Source organism: Patagioenas fasciata, chromosome 14, assembly GCF_037038585.1.
Source record: "Patagioenas fasciata isolate bPatFas1 chromosome 14, bPatFas1.hap1, whole genome shotgun sequence".
NCBI lineage: Eukaryota > Metazoa > Chordata > Aves > Columbiformes > Columbidae > Patagioenas > Patagioenas fasciata.
Window position 1 is genome coordinate 996,507 of NC_092533.1, and position 18,843 is coordinate 1,015,349.

At 46.9% G+C, this 18,843-nt stretch overlaps 1 protein-coding gene across 2 annotated transcripts in view; it reads left to right on the forward strand.

Moving 5' to 3' along the window:
* The window catches only part of NR3C1 (nuclear receptor subfamily 3 group C member 1), a 57,513-nt gene that overhangs the window by 35,535 nt on the left and 3,135 nt on the right, over window positions 1–18,843 (forward strand). For both annotated transcript variants that reach the window (XM_065848999.2, XM_065849000.1), the window contains exons 3-7: window positions 2,357–2,520; window positions 5,189–5,305; window positions 9,203–9,472; window positions 12,120–12,264; window positions 17,313–17,443. In XM_065848999.2, coding sequence (XP_065705071.1) covers window positions 2,357–2,520; window positions 5,189–5,305; window positions 9,203–9,472; window positions 12,120–12,264; window positions 17,313–17,443 — 827 coding nt within the window. The remainder of the gene's footprint in view (window positions 1–2,356; window positions 2,521–5,188; window positions 5,306–9,202; window positions 9,473–12,119; window positions 12,265–17,312; window positions 17,444–18,843) is intronic.

The following is an 18,843-nucleotide window of genomic DNA, read 5'->3' on the forward strand; positions in this document are numbered from 1 at the left end:
CACTGCTGGCGTTTCTATGACAGTCGGCAAATATTCCCTTAAAAATGCTTTTCTCAGAAATGTGTAAGGTATAAAGAATTCAGTCTTTTGTATCTAAATTATCTGTCTTCAAAACTATGCACAGAAAGATGTTTCCGTCTTCTTCTGGTTTTAATAATTTTAATGAATTAAGTTCTCAAGTTATCTGTTCCTCCTTCAAAATCGTAGGCTACCAGTCTATATTTCAATGCTTAAACTGAGATTTTTAGTATAAGGAGCTACTGAGGCTAAAACTGTAGAGAAAATGAGGCAACTTAGAGTAGGTTTTGGCTGGCCGGTGATTACGGGGTTTAACAGGGTTCGTGTTGGTTTGTTTCATTGGCTTTGGTTTGGTTTGGGTTTTTTTGTTGTTTGTTTGGTTCTTGAGGTGTTGGAGGAACAATTCAGTTCTTTTCCCAAGTCCCAGCGCTCAGAGCTTGGTGCTCAGAGGCTGCAGGGGATCCGGCTCCTCAGCACCTGCAACTGTGAGGTTGCCGCGCTCCGTGGAAGTGAGGGTGAGCGTGTAATTAAAGGTGCGGGTTGGTAAGGATGTCAGATAAACGCAACAGGGCTGAATTACATTCTGCCATTGCTTGGATGTTGGGTGCTGGATTGTGCAGCCTTAGTATTTTATTGTAGCTTTCTGCTCTTTAAAAGTAGGCAAATTAATTCTAAAGCACAGAAAAGCCATGGGATGATCATAACCAGGGTTACGCCGCTGCAGCTGTCAGACCAGCTAATGGTGGTCGTCAGCCTCTTCAGAGAGTAACAGGGTAGAAGTGTTGCAGCATTTCACGAGTATTTTCTGAATGCTGGGGAGCTGTATGATGGATTTGAGTTCTTTTCCAAGTTCCGATGGGCTTTTCCCTCCCCTTTTTCCCTCGGGTTTCTCCCTGCCCGCCTCTCCCGTTGAACCCTTCGCACACCCTGTGCTGCTCTTCTCCTCCTCCCCGTTCCCACAACTTTTCCAGCGTCTTCGAGCTGTTGCTGCGTTCTCCTCTGGCTTTCACTTTTCTGCTCTGTCTCGGTGCCATCGCAGCTCCTCCCTGGCTCCTAGCAGGCTGTTTTTAGGAAGGTCTACATGCACCATAGGTCTTTGCATGCTTTACCGTCTCGTTTATTTCCCTAACACAAGTAATGTTCGCTCTTCTCTGCCCTCTGGTTCCACTCGTTCAAGGCGTGGGCTTCATTGACACGTTTATTCTGGTTTCACTTTTATCCCTTTGTATTTGAGCGGTCAGATTCTTGCGCCCTATGTCTGCGCCGTGGGATGGGGCACGGGGAGGGCGCCGGCTCGAGACCGAAGCCTCCCAGGCGGTGGAGTGTTTTAATTTGGGCTGGAATGTCAAGGTTTTTGCCAATGTTTGAGAACTAGGGTTTGGTCTTTTTAAAACGTGTAACCAGATCGGGTCAGAGTTTGCTGGGGAGCGGTATTTTGCGTGCCGCAGGCAGCCCACGCGCGGCCGGCCGGGGAGCGGGACGTGCCGGGGCGATGCCAAGGAAAGGGACCAAAGCGCTACAGAAAGCCCTGTTTTCTGGCTTCATCTGGAAAGTGGCTGGAGCCCTGTTGGCCAAAACTTTAAGCATACGGCATAGAAACTGCATTTTAGAAGTTCAAAACCTTGTGAAAATAAACTCAGCCGAGCGGGCTCAGAAGCGGAGGTGTGGGGCAGCGAGCAGGCTGCAGCGCCACGGGTCGGGCTGTGCTGGTCGACCTCTGAACCTCGGCACAGCCGCCCTGGGGTCAGCCCCAAGGTGATTACAACAGCTGGCTTGTTGTTCTAACAATGATTTTTTTGTTGAAGAGCTAGTGCCGTATTTGTGCGTGGCCTATATGTTTACATAGACATCCCAATCCTGGAATTAGGAAGAGATTCACTTTTCCTAAAGTGCTAGGGTGGGGTGATCATTTTTTGCTCTGAATATATGTAAACATATGGCTTAATTTGCTCAGCTCCTTGCACAACCATATCCCAGTATCATCTGTGGTGATACTGGAGGGGGAACTCTTGTGGGACCCGGCGCAGACTGCAAGGAACGTGACAGTAATGAAAACGATATGGAATGAGAGCGTGTTTTAGGAGCCCAGGGTAGTTGTGCAAGGACTTGGCTTTGGAGATGTGTCAGGGAAGGAATCCTGACCTAGCCAGATAGGCCATGAAACATCCATACAGCTTTACTTACGTTTTACAACAGCCATCGTTCAACTGTTTGAGAGTCTGGTGAATGTTGTGTGCAGAACTGTGGCGATAAGGGCAATCCATTTCTTCCAGTTACGAATATTATGTTTCCCGGTATCCTCTTGATCCTAATTACGGATATTTTGATGGTTCTCTAGCCCCGGACTGAGATCAGACGTAAGCTCTTCTCCATCCACCACGTCGGCGACGACGGGACCACCTCCCAAGCTCTGCCTGGTGTGCTCCGATGAGGCCTCCGGCTGCCACTACGGCGTCCTGACCTGCGGCAGCTGCAAAGTCTTCTTCAAGAGGGCCGTGGAAGGTAAGGCACGCGCTGCTCTTCAAAAATGTCACATCCGCATGCGTCCCATCCACATTCAGAACCAGTCTGTTTAATCTTACTGGCATCCGTGGTTTTGCTCGAATCTCACTGGAAACCCCAACCATTACATCACGGATCTTTTCATAGTAAATACCGCTGATAATGGTGTATTATCTGAAGCGTAGATTCCATTTACATTTACAAAATGCTCCCATTCACTCGCAGTGTAAAAGGATGTGTTGTCTTGGCTTTTTGTTTCTTTCGTTTTCTTTCACTGTTGTTTTTGTTTATTTGTCCTATTTATACACAGATACTTGTGTGCATTACATTTGGAAAGTTTGTGATTTTTCACTTTAATGTGAGCTGCTTTGTGTTTCAAACTTTTGTGAAACCTGATGCATCTCTTGCCTGCGAGGTTATGGTAATTTTACAGTTTAACTATGAGCAACATCGGCTACGTTACATCCACGTCCATGTGTGGTATTTGCAGGGGTAACTAGGTAACAGGAGCATGTGTGTGGTTTTGGATCTAATCACAAGAAAAAAATCATCCTGGAAAACAGAGATGATAGAAAACTGAAAGTGAATCATCTGTGATTTCTGGGCTGCGTTAGTAGCCATTTTGTAATGAGCAGGGCTGCAGCTCCATGTCTGACTCTTGGCTTTGGTATCGGAGAGATGCCGGGAAGTCAGAGCGCGTTCTGGAACGACAGTGATTCCTCAGCTCTAGATCCTGTTGTTCTCAGTCCCGGCCTTCCAGGGTGTCCCGTCTGGTGCGTTCTCCCTGCGGGCAGCAGCGGGTGCTTTGCAGGGACCCGGGCTGCCGTGTTTCGCTGGCGCTTTGCAAGCTGGGGTCCCCTGCAGAAGAGGGGAGGTGTTTGGGGAAGACGAGCCCCCGGTCAGGTTCCAGAAGCAGCAGCTTCTCCCAGTTCCGGCGCCCTGGGTGCCATGGGGTGCTCTGTGGAAATGCAGAGGCTCTCGGAGGGATCCGAAAAGCTGCCTTCATGTTCCAGTTTGTGCTGTTCCCGGGGGGAAAGGATGGCAGCTCTGTGGGAAACGGCTGCTGCTGTCCAGCGGGAGCCGATATGGGCTCCAGTGCAAAGCACCGAGCCGGTCAGGTCTCCCAGCTGCTCCCGCACTCCTACATCTGTATCTTTGATTAAAATAAGGTCACTGGATAGCCCTCAGGAGGAGTATAATATGGCAGCTGGATATATTATAGGACATAGCGATGGTTTTGCCTGTCCTCAAGCTTAAGCAAACCGCAGAAGTATTGACACATGAACAAATCAACCCAATAATGTATTTTGATGAGGGATGGGACATGCCGCACTTACAGCATTAATGTTAAAGATGTAAGCGGGCTTGTAGCTGAAAACCTGCAATCAGTTCCTTAAGGTTTACCTCCGCTTTCATTTTTATTGTTCCACAGATTTTCCCAACCTTAATTCTCACGATGAGACATTGTGGCTGTTTTCAGGAGCTCTTCCAAGATCCGTTACTTCTAGTATTCACTTTAAGGAACAAATAATTAGCTTTTTATATTTCATGTGTCTGCATGAATATTTGTTCCATACGTATTAGTATGCTAATGGCAAACAGAATCACGGATCATGGATTTCTTTTTCAAGCTGTCTTAAACACAAAGACGGCACGTGTCAGTGAGCCTTCCTCCTCTTCAAATGGAAGAGAAAAGGGGGTTCAATCAGAAACACGTCCAGGCTCGTTTTGGGTCATCGGCTGGAAACACTTCCCTGCAGAGCTTTGGCTGCGGCCACGCTAACGGGCTCTGCTTACCCGTAGCTTTCACAGCTGGCTTGAAACCAATTCCTTAACCGGGCTCTTTTGCTATGAGGAGACTCTGAGACACCGTTGTTAATAACTCAGTATTTGGGAAATGTTTGTTTCTCGCAATGTTAGATTGTCAGGACTTGGGAATACGGTGTAAAAGCCTCGGGCCCTCTGAAGAGACGCATCTCTTGGTCCCCTCTGGGAGGAGCAGATCTCGTTTAGTAGCACCTTTCCCTGAATAAGTTAGATTGAGACATTTATTCATATAATTCAAATAATGAAGAGTAGATGCTACTCTTCTGTTGCCATGCTCTTAACAGCTATGGAGTGCAGTTATTTTAATTTATGTCGTTTAACTTGCCGTATTTCTAGGGCCAGTTTTGCTCTGAATCTGTGAATCCATAAAACTGTCAGAGAACTTGGTGGGGCCAGTTGAGACTCTTAAGTTAAACAAGGTTTCATGGCTTTCAAAATGCTGAAAACCGTGTCTGTGTATCTGTAGAAATGTTCACGTGTATACGTTCAAAATGTGTTTGTGTTATTTACATCTCTTTTGAAGCCAAACAGGGAAATGGGAAACACGCTATGGAATGTGGCTTTGAGAAACTTAAGAGAAAAGTAGTTCTAAAAGTAGAATTTGCCTGATATTAACAAACAGAAAATGGGATTTCTGCCTAAATTTATTGGCTTTCATGTCTAAATATGAAAAATTGGTTTGGTGTGTAGATATGTGGAATCATATGGATGCCGGTTTTGCAAGAACTGGAGTACATTAAGTGAAGGCATTATGTAGCCCCCAGATCCCTAACGTTACTGAGTGATGGCTTCATGTGCGGCTCTGGCCGCGGAGCTGATGGCTGTTTGTCCGTGACCGCAGGGCAGCACAACTACCTGTGCGCGGGGAGGAACGACTGCATCATCGACAAGATCCGCAGGAAGAACTGCCCGGCGTGCCGCTACCGCAAGTGTCTGCAGGCCGGCATGAACCTCGAAGGTAACGCAGCGCTCCAGCCCTCCGCGTTTCTCGGTCCTGCGCCGTAAAGTCCGTGCTGCTTATGAAGCTAAACCGATTATTTGAGCAGCGCGTTGATACGGTAAAAGTAAGCGCCGCGTTTTATGGTGTGTGTGAGGATTTTAGTGAAAAGCAAGATGTTTTACGCTGCGATCTCTGCCGTCCTTCCCGTCTGTGTGCGACTGCCGTGCCTCTCGGTGTGTGCAGCAGCAGTGACTCATGCGCACCGAGCAGGGTTATTTTTGCTCCTGGCAGCACACGGGTCCTGTTGCTCTTCCCCGGCGCGTGAGCAGCGGGGCTGCTGCTGCGGAGCGGGACGGGATGGGGACCCACGCAGACCCGGGGCTGCTGCTGCGGAGCGGGACGGGATGGGGACCCACGCAGACCCGGGGCTGCTGCTGCGGAGCGGGACGGGATGGGGACCCACGCAGACCCGGGGCTGCTGCTGCGGAGCGGGACGGGATGGGGACCCACGCAGACCCGGGGCTGCTGCTGCGGAGCGGGACGGGATGGGGACCCACGCAGACCCGGGGCTGCTGCTGCGGAGCGGGACGGGATGGGGACCCACGCAGACCCGGGGCTGCTGCTGTGGAGCGGGACGGGATGGGGACCCACGCAGACCCGGGGCTGCTGCTGCGGAGCGGGACGGGATGGGGACCCACGCAGACCTGGGGCTGTGGGGCTGCTGCTGCGGAGCGGGATGGGATGGGGACCCACGCAGACCCGGGGCTGCGGGGCTGCTGCTGCGGAGCGGGATGGGATGGGATGGGATGGGGACCCACGCAGACCCGGGGCTGCTGCTGCGGAGCAGAACGGGATGGGGACCCATGCAGACCCAGGGCTGCGGGGCTGCTGCTGCGGAGCGGGACGGGATGGGGACCCACGCAGACCCGGGGCTGCAGAGGGGAGGTGATTTTTGTTCGCGCTGCGGCTTCTTCTTAAACATCCGTCAGAACCTCTCTAGGAAAGACAGGTTAAAAGAGAAATAAATCTAGCTGCACGCGTGCGTAGTTGTTCTCTGCTAAGTAAAATAAAGGAATTTAAATGCACACGTGCATAGTTGTTCCCTGCTAGGTCCTGAGCGGTTTATGGGAAAGCAAAGAACGCATTGGCTAGAGATTTAGCAGCGGTTGTAAAATGGCATAAACCATTTTTATCAGTGTCAGCTACGTTTTATGCTTGGCGTTTTTTCCCTTGAGCCGCAGAGGTTAATATGGTACTTACTAGCGTGTTTATCATGGTGATACTTGTGTAATGAAAACTGTCAGGTATAATAAAAACGTCAAAAATGTGTTTGTCAGATACAAATAGGAAGAGCGTTTCGTTTCAGTCGGTGATGACATCCTTGGTAAAAGGCGAACGGTGGGCTCTGTGGAAGAGGGGGCGATGTGCGTATTGCAGCGTGGTGCGGGACGCGCCATTCGAGTTCCCTTTCTGCACCACAGAAAATGGAAATGGAGTGGCGGCTGATGTCACTTTCCGCATGGAGCCTGGAGCCCTTCCAACTGTAGTTTGCTCGCCTGAGTTTTGGCACAGAGGATCCTGGAGAACAGGGACTTTTTGGAAGATGGATGTTGTTATATAAGTTGTTGGAAAGGGAGGGGAAGCTTCTATGGCTGAGAGGAAAGAGAGATCTAGAAACTCAGCGACACAGAAATGGAAGAACCCAAACTAGTGTGAAATAGCAAAAAACAGCCACAAAAATGACAATTTATCGGGCGGATCTGAACAGATGGAGAATTGATCGCGCAGAAGGACTCAGGAAAAGAAAACTGGAAGGCAGCGTAAAGCGCGGAGGAGACAGAAAAATATTTCCTTTATCTGGGCGGTTTCAGAGTCACAGCTCAGGAATTACTGTTGTTTCAAAGATGATCAAATTGGTGTACTTTTTAGACAGTGATGTCTGTTTGAAGAGTTATCAGGTGTGTCCTCAGTGCTGAGCCAAAGCGGTTCCGTGTGCACTGGAACCGGGTTACTGGTCATTGCGGTTCCAGTCTGGTCTGTCAAACCCTTGGCCCTGCTCATCACCCTGTTCCAGAACTTTCCCGTTGCCTTGTTTTTAGTTAGTGAACTGGAGAAACATAAAACTACCAAGCTGTAGGCACCAGCGATTTCTACAGTGCTGATATTTTGTACTCTAGCCCTTATTTCTCGGAGTTTTCATTTCCGCTCTGGTCGTTAATTGACCCCAGGCACTCCTTGGCACTCCTCCTCTTTCTGATGGGTTTGAAGAAGAGATTGATTGTTAGGTTTTATGGCTGTAAAGAGCCATCTCATAATTTTTTAGCCTTTTCAATTGCATTTTATAGTTAAACTGTTGGCAATTAGTGGATCTTTTTCCTGTCATCTTCATTTTGAATTTCTTTCCATTTTTTGGGGGATCTCTCTCTGATCGCAGCCCTTGTCCAAGTCTGTGACCCTGCGGTGCCGGCACCGTTTCATGCCCAGTTTATCTATCTGGATTCTCTTCTGCCATTGGCCCTAAGGAGCTGGCTTTAAATTTGTGGTATTTGTATATTTGGAAATAAATTGTAAAGAAATACATTATCTCAACCTTCTTTTTGTTTGTGAGTTGCAACTATAGAGGTTAAATCAGTCCTAGTAGCACAGCCTAATAAAAATTCTTGCATAAAACATCGTCTTATCAGATATACTTCTTCTGACAAGGATTTTACCAGACTTTCTGAGCTGGAAATAGTCCAGCCCAGGTGTCTGCGTTAAGCTGAAGGTATGTGCATGTAGATTTCAGTCAAAAGTAGTTTGTTTGCTTTTGAGAACAAGGATAACGGGCCAAAAAGTGCCAGAGTGTTGGAAAGATTTTGGAGCAGCCATTTCAAAATGTAGCTGGGAACAACAAGGAGCCTTTGCTGCAAGGAAATCACGGTTGCTGTTCCCTCTTGGCAAAAGTGACCGGTGCGTAAGCCTTTGGGAAAATGCGGTTTATACAAGGTCTATAGAGAGTTTGTTATCTGGAGCAGTTTCACTCCGGGCCAGCGGGAGGAAGGAGCTCGGGAGGGCATTTTGTGTGTTGCAGAGCTACAGAATCGGGGCATTGCCGATTATTAAAGATTCCGAATAGGTCAGCAGAAACTCTGAACGTGAAACTGCATTACATGTTATTTTATGTGCTATTGATTCAGCTCGGAAGTTCAGAACAGAAATCACGTAATGAGTTGAGCCCCAGGAGAGCACCGGGGTTCGCAGCCGTGTGTTCGGTGCAGCACTCGCGTCCGGGAGCCCAAAGCCGGGCCGAGACTCCTTACTGACAACATCCTAATAAAAGTGGGGCTCCAGCTTTTTGTAGTTTGCAGTTAACATCTCTGTGCGATGTTTTATTTATTTGGCCTATGAGTTTTATGGTTTAATTACGCAGCAATGATTTTATGTGCAAGAGAGCTGGCAAGAGAAAAATCTCCTCCTGCCCAGCGTTTTCACAAAAATGTTTTCCCTGGCTCAAGAGATTGAGCAACTTCTTACCCATTAAACATCGTTTTTCTTTAGATGTATTCTTTCCTTTCTTCTGTATGCTTCTATACTTGGTGTTTTAAGGGACTCACCAAGTGCGTGGTCCTGCCAATATTTCCAAGCAGGTGTCGTGCCGTGACATGAGGCTTCGCTGGAATTTTTGCATGTGGCAGAATGTGTAGGATCAGGCCTTGTATTACTGGCAGACATTATTTGACATTTGGAAACACTGACGTAAAGGTGACTTTCATTAAAATGTAAAATAGATAAGCTTAGTTAGAATTGAAGTGAAATTATTTATAGATCGATGGAAAGCCGTGGATGTTTCAGGCGCCTGACCTGCCGGCAGGAAGCGACGGCGGCGTTTCCTCCACTTTGCGTTGTCTAACCTGTCACCTTCCCCTGCTTCCCTAGCTCGGAAAACCAAGAAGAAGATCAAGGGGCTGCAGCAGGCGGGCGCGCGGGACACGGCCGAGTCGCCGGGCAGCAAGAGCGTCGTCCCCGCGTCGCTGCCGCAGCTGACGCCCACGCTGGTGTCGCTGCTGGAGGTGATCGAGCCCGAGGTGCTGTACTCGGGCTACGACAGCACCCTGCCCGACTCCAGCTGGAGGATCCTCTCCACCCTCAACATGCTGGGCGGGCGGCAGGTCGTGGCCGCCGTCAAGTGGGCCAAGGCCATTCCAGGTAACGTGCAGATGCGCCGCGCGCCAAGTGCGCTCTTTGTGTTGTGCTAGAGTCTGTCTCTTTATTCGGGAGCCTTCAAAGCCTTTGCGGGTGACGTTTTAGTAATATCTGGGCTTATTTGTGTCTTAAATACTTCTGGAGTGGAAAAGCAGAAAAAGATACAGATGTAAACATGTGTTTGCTGCTCTTATAAATTAGATCAGTTTACTTGAACCCTTTGACCATTGAGTGTTAAAATTTGTTTTGTTTTTCAAAGTAGAGAGCTATTTTTATTAGCTCTACTTCCACCTCTCAGATAATAATTTCTTTATTTTTATTATAATTTTATTATTATTTTTTATTATTTTATTATTACTTTTATATTATTTTCATCAGTGATGTTCTCTGGACGTTTCTGAACCGGTGCTGCAGTCCTGGCTTGTCTGGGCCTGCGTTCACGGGGGTGCTTTTTTTTACTGCCCCCACCATATCCATAGTTCTTCCTCGCCTGGGAACGAGCGTTGGAGGGTCCAGTCCGTAGTGCAAGTCCAGGTGGCCGTTTTCTCCCAGGCTCTGTAGTTACGCGACTGACGCGCCTCACCTGCAGCAGGTGGAAGGTTTGTTGCTGGTTTGGCTGCACACAGTTGCCTTGCAGAAGTGGTGTCCAATCTCAGCACTGGACATCACGCACAGTGCGTCCTTGGGAGAGACCAGGGCCAAAAAACCCCTGAAGATCTGTTTGTTCGCGACTCAACAGAGACCCGCGGTTTCCTCTCTTTCACAAGTGAGCACCGGTAGCTACCTGTTTGCAGAAACCCAGCAAAGCCGCCTCCTTGGTGCATGTGCCGCCCAAGAATAACATCACCTAACAGGTCTGCCAAAACCAAAAAGCCGGACAATGACATCTGTGAGTCATAATGGTGTCTCTTCCGAGGCAGGGGAAACAAATTAGCAGTAGGAAAGAATGACTAAACTCGAATCCGTACGTCCAGCGGAGCTGCGAGCAGAGATTGGCGCGTCAGGGCTCGGAGCCACGGGGGCCCTGAGCACATGGAGCCGTCCCCCCAGTGGGCTTTGCAAACAGGGGCTTCGGTACCATTTTCACACAACAGGTCTGTGTCCACAGTCTCTTCTGAACAATTTCCCTCATTACACAAACCCTTCGGGTTACAACATGTGCTATTAATGAAAATGCCAATCTTCTCTTTTAATAATTATATTAACAGGAATGATGCTTAGAATTTCTTACCTTCCTTTTTGGTTGCTGGAGTGGCTCTTCCCGGGGTTTCATGCCGCGCACCGTCAGACACCGCGTGCCAGCTCTGGTTGCCGAGCCCTTTAGCTGGGATTGCAAAATAATCTTCTCCCGGGGAGGGTTTGAGCAGAGATTTCAAGGTTTAACCCACTAAGGCTGAAATAACTTTGAAACACTGCTCATATTTTAAAAGCAGTAAGCAGTCGTTACTGCTGTCTCCAAAGTCAGAAGTTTTGTTGAAGTTATCAGCCATACCAAGTTTTGTTCTGAGTTAGTTTACTGACCGCTGTCTGTTTGAACACCTGCAGGAAGCAGCGCTGCAGTGAGCGCATCAGAGGTCAAACCATTAATGAAGCTGAATTAAATCAGCTTGAGTTCAGCCTTCACTGGTTCGGTGCGGCACAGTGCTGTCCCGCTGGGCGTAGGTGCGACCTCACAGAACCAGTGTGGCAAGTGAAAAGCTGCCTACATTCTAAGACTGTTTAAGGGACCGGTTTTCAGATTTCACACGTTTTCTCATTGTTTAATTGGTGCTATTCCTTCTACATATTCCTAGAAGATTAGAAGCAGTTAACGACGGTAACTCACGTGATACATATTTTGTAAGTTCAGTGTACAATTGCTGTTGAATAAGAACAAAATTTGACGTTAAACCATTTATTGTCTCTCAGAAACTCAGAAAATCCTGTTAAACATCAGGGTTGTCAGCGCCCAGGGCTTTGTGTGCACGAGCTTTTGTACATGGGCTGCTGAGAATTTGTTTTGCAATGTATAGATTCAAGTGTGAATATAACGTATAGTGCAAAGTGCAGGAGTTACTCTTTCTGTTGCTCTCTTTTGCTTGTTTTTCTATGTTTCGTATGGTTGACAGCAACACATTGAAACCAGCTCAAGGCTGAGTTATACCAGAGCTGTCTATTCAAACCTACCTAGTCATATTGTCCAGAAGACATAGCTGGAGTCTTATGGTTATAAACGCTTCATTTCTACATGTGCAGAATTTTGCATATGCAAAGGATTCCTTCTGGTGTCCGGAGTGTTTCAGTGTCACTTTGGTAGCTGGAAAATGGCATTGAAATTTTGCACCCCCTTTGAAGTGGGGGGTGTTTTGTCTACCAAGAACTTGCCCATAAGAAACCTCTTACTGTTCTAATTTCTTTTTTTTCTTCCGCCAAAAACCCTAATCTGAAATACTTGACTGCGTCAGATGATTGTAATATGGCAAGAAACGGTGTTATTTCAGGTAGAATCAGCACAGTTACAGAAATTGTTGTCAAATACGCTTTTTAAAGTGGTAACCTAGCTTGACCACGCTGAGCCTGCACAGAAGATCAGCGTGGTCCTTTGCCACCTTAGGGGAGTGTTCTTTTTTTTGCTACTAACACGGTCACGCCTCCATTTCCCTTGTTCCAGGTTTCCGAAATTTGCATCTGGATGACCAAATGACCCTCCTGCAGTACTCGTGGATGTTCCTGATGGCCTTTGCGTTGGGCTGGCGATCGTACAAGCAGTCCAATGGAAACCTCCTGTGCTTTGCACCAGACCTGATCATTAACGAGTAAGTGGGCCGAGGGTCCTCCTGCTGTGCCCGGGTGGCTCCAGGCTCCGTGCAGCGTTTTGGGATTGCGCTGGAGGGGTGAATCCCAACTTCCTGCAGAGATCGCTGATCACTCTGCCGTGTGCAACGTGTTTCCTGTTAGCGGGTTGCTTAGAGCTTTTAAATAAGTCAAACAAAAGAAAGGTATTTTAGAGATTAAGCGTGTTTACATCAAGAAGATTTTGTGGGAGGTGTGTGTACTAAAATGTTCCGTGTTGTGACTGTTCCTGCAGCTTTCGTTGTGATCATTCTAGTAGAGCCAACACAGTTGAAGATAAGAGTATATGGAGAGAAAAGTCGGGCAGACTGCACTCCGTTCCGTAGGTGTTGTGTAAGGTGCCGGTGTGGTCCCAGCAGAGCGCTGGGCCAGCTGAACATCTCCGTCCCAGCCCGGCTGGACTCTGGCTGAAACAACAGGGTTACCCATGGGAAAACGCGACTGACTTTTCATCTTTGTTGAACCATGTTTTCAAGTTTCCAGGAAAGTTGGATTTGCTAGAATATTTGGTCATCTTCTTTCTTGCCCCACGCATCGCTTTGCTCGTAGTGTTCAAATTCCGAATTAGTTGCTGAAAATACTCTGTAAATCCTTGAGGCTGCTGGCCAGAGCCGTTACAAACCTAACTTACCCATCTGCAGGTTCCAGTCCATTGGATGCTATTGCTATGGGTTTGACGTTGTTTTGTTTCATGAAGTGGCCAGTGCATTTGTTGGGCTGAAGCCGATAAATGCAGTCACTGTGCCTCTGACACGTGCGGTCCCTGGACATTTATAGCATCAGAATTTCACTGGCAATAACTTGCAAAGTGATGCAAGTGTTATCCATGTCTCTGGTTTGCTGTCTCTAAATGGAGGCAATACTATTCCCTTCGGGCATGTTTTGAGACCCTAGGCTTAATATTTTTGTTCCTGTTGCACTTCAGTATCAAAACTCCCACATCTCAGTTGGAAAAAACCCAGTAATTCTTACATTTTCTATGAGGTCAGCCATTTACATTTCAGATGAGCTCTTTTGAATGAATATTTATTAACTTCATTTTTCCAGTGTAAATATTTTCCCAGGCTTTTATGAACTGTAAATCCTTTCTTTATAATAAATATTTTTTTAAGGAAAGTTGAGGGGTAGGTGAGGAATGAGGGTCCACTGTACTTACGTTTATTAAAGTTCTTAGAATATGTCTCTGGAGTAAAATAGTCTCCATGTGCTGGAATTGGAATAATTGGTATTGTCACTAATAAGCGTAATAACATCGAATTTGCTTTCGGTCAGAGGGCTCCTGCTGTTTTGTCAGTGGGTCAACAGCACCGAGCTTTGCAGCCCCGGCTGTGTCGGGACTGCTCAAAAACCCGCAAGGGTCATCCCGTTACACTAAATATTCATATTCAAATTCATTCTGGTCACAGTTTTGGTCCATAAATTGTTTACCAAAAGGACGTTTGTTTTCAGTACAACACGTGGAGCTGCAGTCTCTGCTGCAGCTTCCCCGTGAAACTCTCTGGTGGTACCATTTTCTGTGCCACTCGTCAGTAACATCCAGGCTGAAACCCAGTGGCTCCTGAGCAGCACGTGGAGCCCCTGCGAGCGCCGGAGCGGGGCCGGGAGCTGGGGACACGAGACAACAGCGCACCTGGATTTTCAGTATCAGCTGTGTAACTTCATTTGACATAACCAGATATTTTATAAACCTGGTAACCCTTCCCAAATAAATAGGTAAAGCAGCATCCTCCAAAAGTCCAAGCAGCTCCATTATTTGATAATTCTAAAACCAGTTCTAATATTAATAACATTGCAGTGAGTTCTCTGGAATAATAGGGAAAGAGTGACTTTTCCTCCTAAGTTTTAAAGCTCAGTTCCGCTCAATGCAGTCACACGTAGGTGGTTGGTGTGTAACCGAACGAGAACCTTCGTTTTGCCTGTCTGAGAACCAGGGTCACGGTTATTTTTGCAGTGAACTGCAGCTGTCTGCATCAGATTTTTGGCTTCCTGTTGAGCAGTTTCAGGTTTCTGCGTGCAGATAAGGAGGCAGGAGTTGCTCAAACTGGTAATTTCTGAGATCTGCAAATGACATTTCTCCAAGTCTGTTCTTTATGGGAACACTTTTCATTTGTAACTAAGAATTTGTTCTGCCTTCATATCTATTAATTGCGGTTTCAAAGCATTGTTTCAGTGGAGGGCTAGGACAGAACGACGTGCCGCTCCCCACACCTGTAGGAATGCAGCAATTCCAGGAGCAATTCAACCCGCAGCTTCACATTGACCTGTACTTGGTTTTCTTAAATGGAAGGGAAGGGTAAAGAACTGGAGGACTTGGGGAGAGGTCCCAGCCGCACCGAGCTGAGCGCCCCGTGCGGACCTGCGCCCTGGCAGCCTCACGAAATGGGGGTGATGTCCACGGGGTGGGTTTTCAATTCTGGCGGGTAATTTGAGTTTACACATCAAACAGAATTATATGTGTCCCATTATGCTATAGGCGATAAACACCTCATGGGCTATGTGGAATTGCACGTACTCAAATCTCAGGATGAATTTTTAAAACATATTTAGCTTGCTTTTGACCCCAAAATTCCTTTCATTCTATTCAATAACAATTAACCGTCAGAAGGATCATAAGAACAACACAGGTCCTGTGTAAATCAGGTGAGGCCACGTGGCCAGGGCACAGGGACAGCCCATGGCAGCAGAGCACACGGTGCCCTCCCCTGTGTTAGTGCCGTGCTTACAGACAGCTGCCATTACTTCCATTTCAATTTTCTTTAGGTTTCATATGAGTTCCTAGAAACCATTTATTTTATTCCGTTTCTGAGCTTTGAAGACTTGTCCTCGTGTCTGGTACAATTCAGCGTCTTCAGCTTCAGGATGAGAAACTCTTTGACTTCGAAGGCTCCTCCAGGCTTTGGTGATTTCAAGGGACACAACTGCAAAGCATTTTTGTTTAAGAGTGAGTTCTTTATGGGTCTGATAAGACTTTCTCTAGTTCCATGTATGTGCTGGAGCATCTGAGCAACATCCGTCCTGCGTTTATCCCTCTCCAGCCCTGCCCAGCACTGCCCTACGTCGTCACTACTCACAGCGACAGGGAGGAGCGAGATCCACGAGCGCGTGTTGACGCTTTTCAAAAAGTGTGTGTAACTGGGCTGCACACAGAGAACCCGTCTGACCCCTGAAGGGGTTCGTCATGCTACGCTTTCAGCTGACAGATCTCAGCATTTATAAATATCCCGCCGTGAATGCACAGAAAGCTGCCCAGAAGTCAGCGGGTTTGTTTAGCTTAGTGCTCAGGTAGCTCTGCTGCAGCAGTGCTGAATGCTTCTATTCATTTGCACCATCGGGGATGCCGCCGTCATTGAATTTTCCGAGTGTCATTGATGCCGTCTGTGGTGGGAAAGAGAATTGAACTCTGTTCGTCTTAAGTCTTGAGCTGGCAGCGTAGTTATTTGACCAGCCTTCTCCAGAAACCTGAGTATTTATTGAATGTGCCATTTTTATGCCTGTACTCCTGGAATTTATTTGGAGGGGGAGGGAAGAAAAAGGTACATCGGCTCATGTATTTGAGTAGTGTTTATCACACATTGGATACCCTAAGTTAATAAGTCTGATAGGGCTGGGTAGGCTGGATTATAATGTTGCTGCAATATGAAATTATTTCCTATAGCATTTGTTGAGTGCCGGAAGGTTCATCATCCATCTCTCGGGTTCTTCTCTGAGGTTGCTGGTTACAAAAGCAAAGGAAATCAGATGCTTATAGAACAAGGCGGTTCGAATAGATTGGAGCACAAAGCAGTGTCTGCAGGGCGCAGCTCTCGGCCACGCTTGCCTTTTTCTTTCCTTTTTTCCCCCGGGACTGCAGTTAGCGTGCCCTCGGTGTCACCAATCTGCGTGTCTTCACACGGCCGGCGGCGATGGTTGCGTTTGCAGCAGATAGAAATAAATGACGGGCCGACCCGTTTCCTAATGTTTATTTTAACCTTGCGCCCAGAAATGGCGATAGTTTTCCGTGAGGGAAACTGCTGAGCCCTGTCATAGAATGTGCTTAAATTACTCAATTTGAAGTGTGTCAGATGCCCTTTGGTACAGCCCAGAGGGTTTAGGAGAGAATTTGCCAAGTGGCCCAATAATGGCTTTGTGCCCAGTGCCCCGAGAAAAACCCCACGGCTGAGCATCTGACGCTGGTTTCCCTTATAACTTAGACCGGGATGCAGTTTTGTGTGTGTCTTTGTTTAGATTATAATGCTGAATAGGTGAGGTCTTAGGAAAGGTGACACATCATTAATGAAACGTTAATTGCTAACATCACTGTGGAGACATTGTGTAGCCGTCGTGCTGGAAATGTGCTGTTTTGCCTGTCTTTTGCTCTACAAAAGCTCACACGGGAAAGCATGAATCTCTCCTGCACTCTTCAGAATTAATCTGTTCGTGTTTATTTCCCACCCAAAGCCGTAATGGTGCCGTGATCACAGTAACCAGCTGTAAAAGCACAGGGAAAGGGGCTGCTGCTTCAGCCGAGGTGCCAAATACAAGGAGGAGTTCCTGTCTTGGTGCAGGATTTCATTAAAATAGAGAAATAAAAGGAAAAAATTATAAATACATCATATTTGTCGTTCTGATTCCAAGGGAGTGTGTTCCCAAGGTTTTCCTTTGGTTGTCTACATGTCTTTCCATTTATAATTAGAAACTTTATTATTACCATGTAAAGGTAACAACATTTAAATGTTCTTTCTAAGAACTTAAAAGGAATATGAGAAGTATGAAGAAACTTTGAAAATGGAGAAGTTATGGCAAGTTGATGCAAATCACTAGTGAGCGAAGATGTGTTAAATTTAGGTGGATGTCTCAAAGATATTGAAAGAATTAGAGCAACCTCATCTGATGTCTTACTCTAGCGTACCCTCATGGTCCTCCATATGGACTACATACTTTGGGACTGCAAGACGGGTCTTGAAAACTTAGATGTAGAATTTTTAGGTAGCTAGACAGACATTTAACTGATTTTTCTCTTCTTATTTCCTAGGCAGAGAATGAATCTCCCCTGTATGTACGAACAATGCAAACACATGCTTATGGTTGCCCGAGAGCTCTCGCGGCTTCAAGTCTCCTATGAAGAGTATCTCTGCATGAAAACGCTGCTTCTCCTCTCTACAAGTAGGTGAACAGTTCCATACCTATGTGAACAATGTAAGTTTGACACGCCGGTATCGAGTGTGCACGTGTCGTTTAAAATTGTGTTTAGGTATCTGATAGCAAATAGAAGACAAATTGTTCTGCGTGGCACCTGATCATATAGAGTTAGTAAAGGCAGTTCTGCTTTTAGCAGATACGAGACATTCATGCGAAGGTATTATGGATTGTGTTCAAAACTTGCCAAGTCCAACAGAGGGGCCCAGCTCAAAACTGGAATTGAAAATTCTTCACGAGTGTATAAATCACAAACTGGCTGGGGAGTTCAGGACCCAGCGAAACAGGCAAAGCTGTGACTTTGTGCCCGTAACACACCTTAAAAAACCAAATAAACCACACGTGGAACAAACAAAAACACCCAAACCAACCAAAGCAAAGCCACCACCCCTGAGGAAGTTCTGAGCCGTGGAGCAGTTTCTCCCCAAAGAAGTTCTCAAACTGCCCCCAGAACTTATTTAAAAATAGTGAAATACAACTATAGTTTTTTGCATTTGCATCTAAAAAGTATATGGTAGATTTCCAATAGATATTGTGAGATAAATTGATCTAACATACCAAAGCTACTCTATAAGATATCGAATATACTACATGGTGGTTGTTATGTGTTCAGTAGAATATGCTGTAGTTAAATCACAGCTTAGTGAAATTCTGTTGTCTGTACTGATTAACACCAAATAGTTTAAATATTTTAGGGAGTTCATTACACCGAGGGCTCAAACCTTCCTTATCTTGAGTATTTCCAGCGAATGGCAGCGTGAATTCCTATAAACAAATGGGGACTGGGTGGCTTTGGAAGGTGGTAGCAGAGGAAGGGGGGCTGTGGCGAGCAGCGCGCCGGTGCCGGTGCCGGTGCCGGTTTGGGCGCAGGCGGCACCGCGGCCGAGCCCGCATGGGACGAGGGCTCTTTCACAGGAAACCTGCGGCTCCACGGTGCCCTGGGCATTGTAGGAACTTGAAACTGCCCTGAAACTGCCAATTTAAAGCAGATTCTGAAACCTCTCCCGAAAATTCCTGAGGTGTTTTGGCTGTGGTGCAGGCCAACTTTCCTTACAGCCGCTGGAAATTCCCTTGAAGGAGTTTCCATGGCAGAAGTGGGGAAGAGACTCCAGTCGTTGAATGAAGCCCGGTGACGAGTGAGGTGTGGCAGGCAGTGACGTTAACCAGCAGGACGCCTCTTTGTTGTATTGACAGGGAAGGACAATGTATTTTCACATTTCTTTCTGAGTACATCCAGTGTGCGAGTGGTACATCGTGGAACTTGTGAAAATTGAATAGCTGAAATGTAGATAGTGGGTTAGCCCATGACTTGACAATTTTAATGTACGCTTATTGTGTTCTGTGTAAGTTTGCCAAGAGAAGAGGAA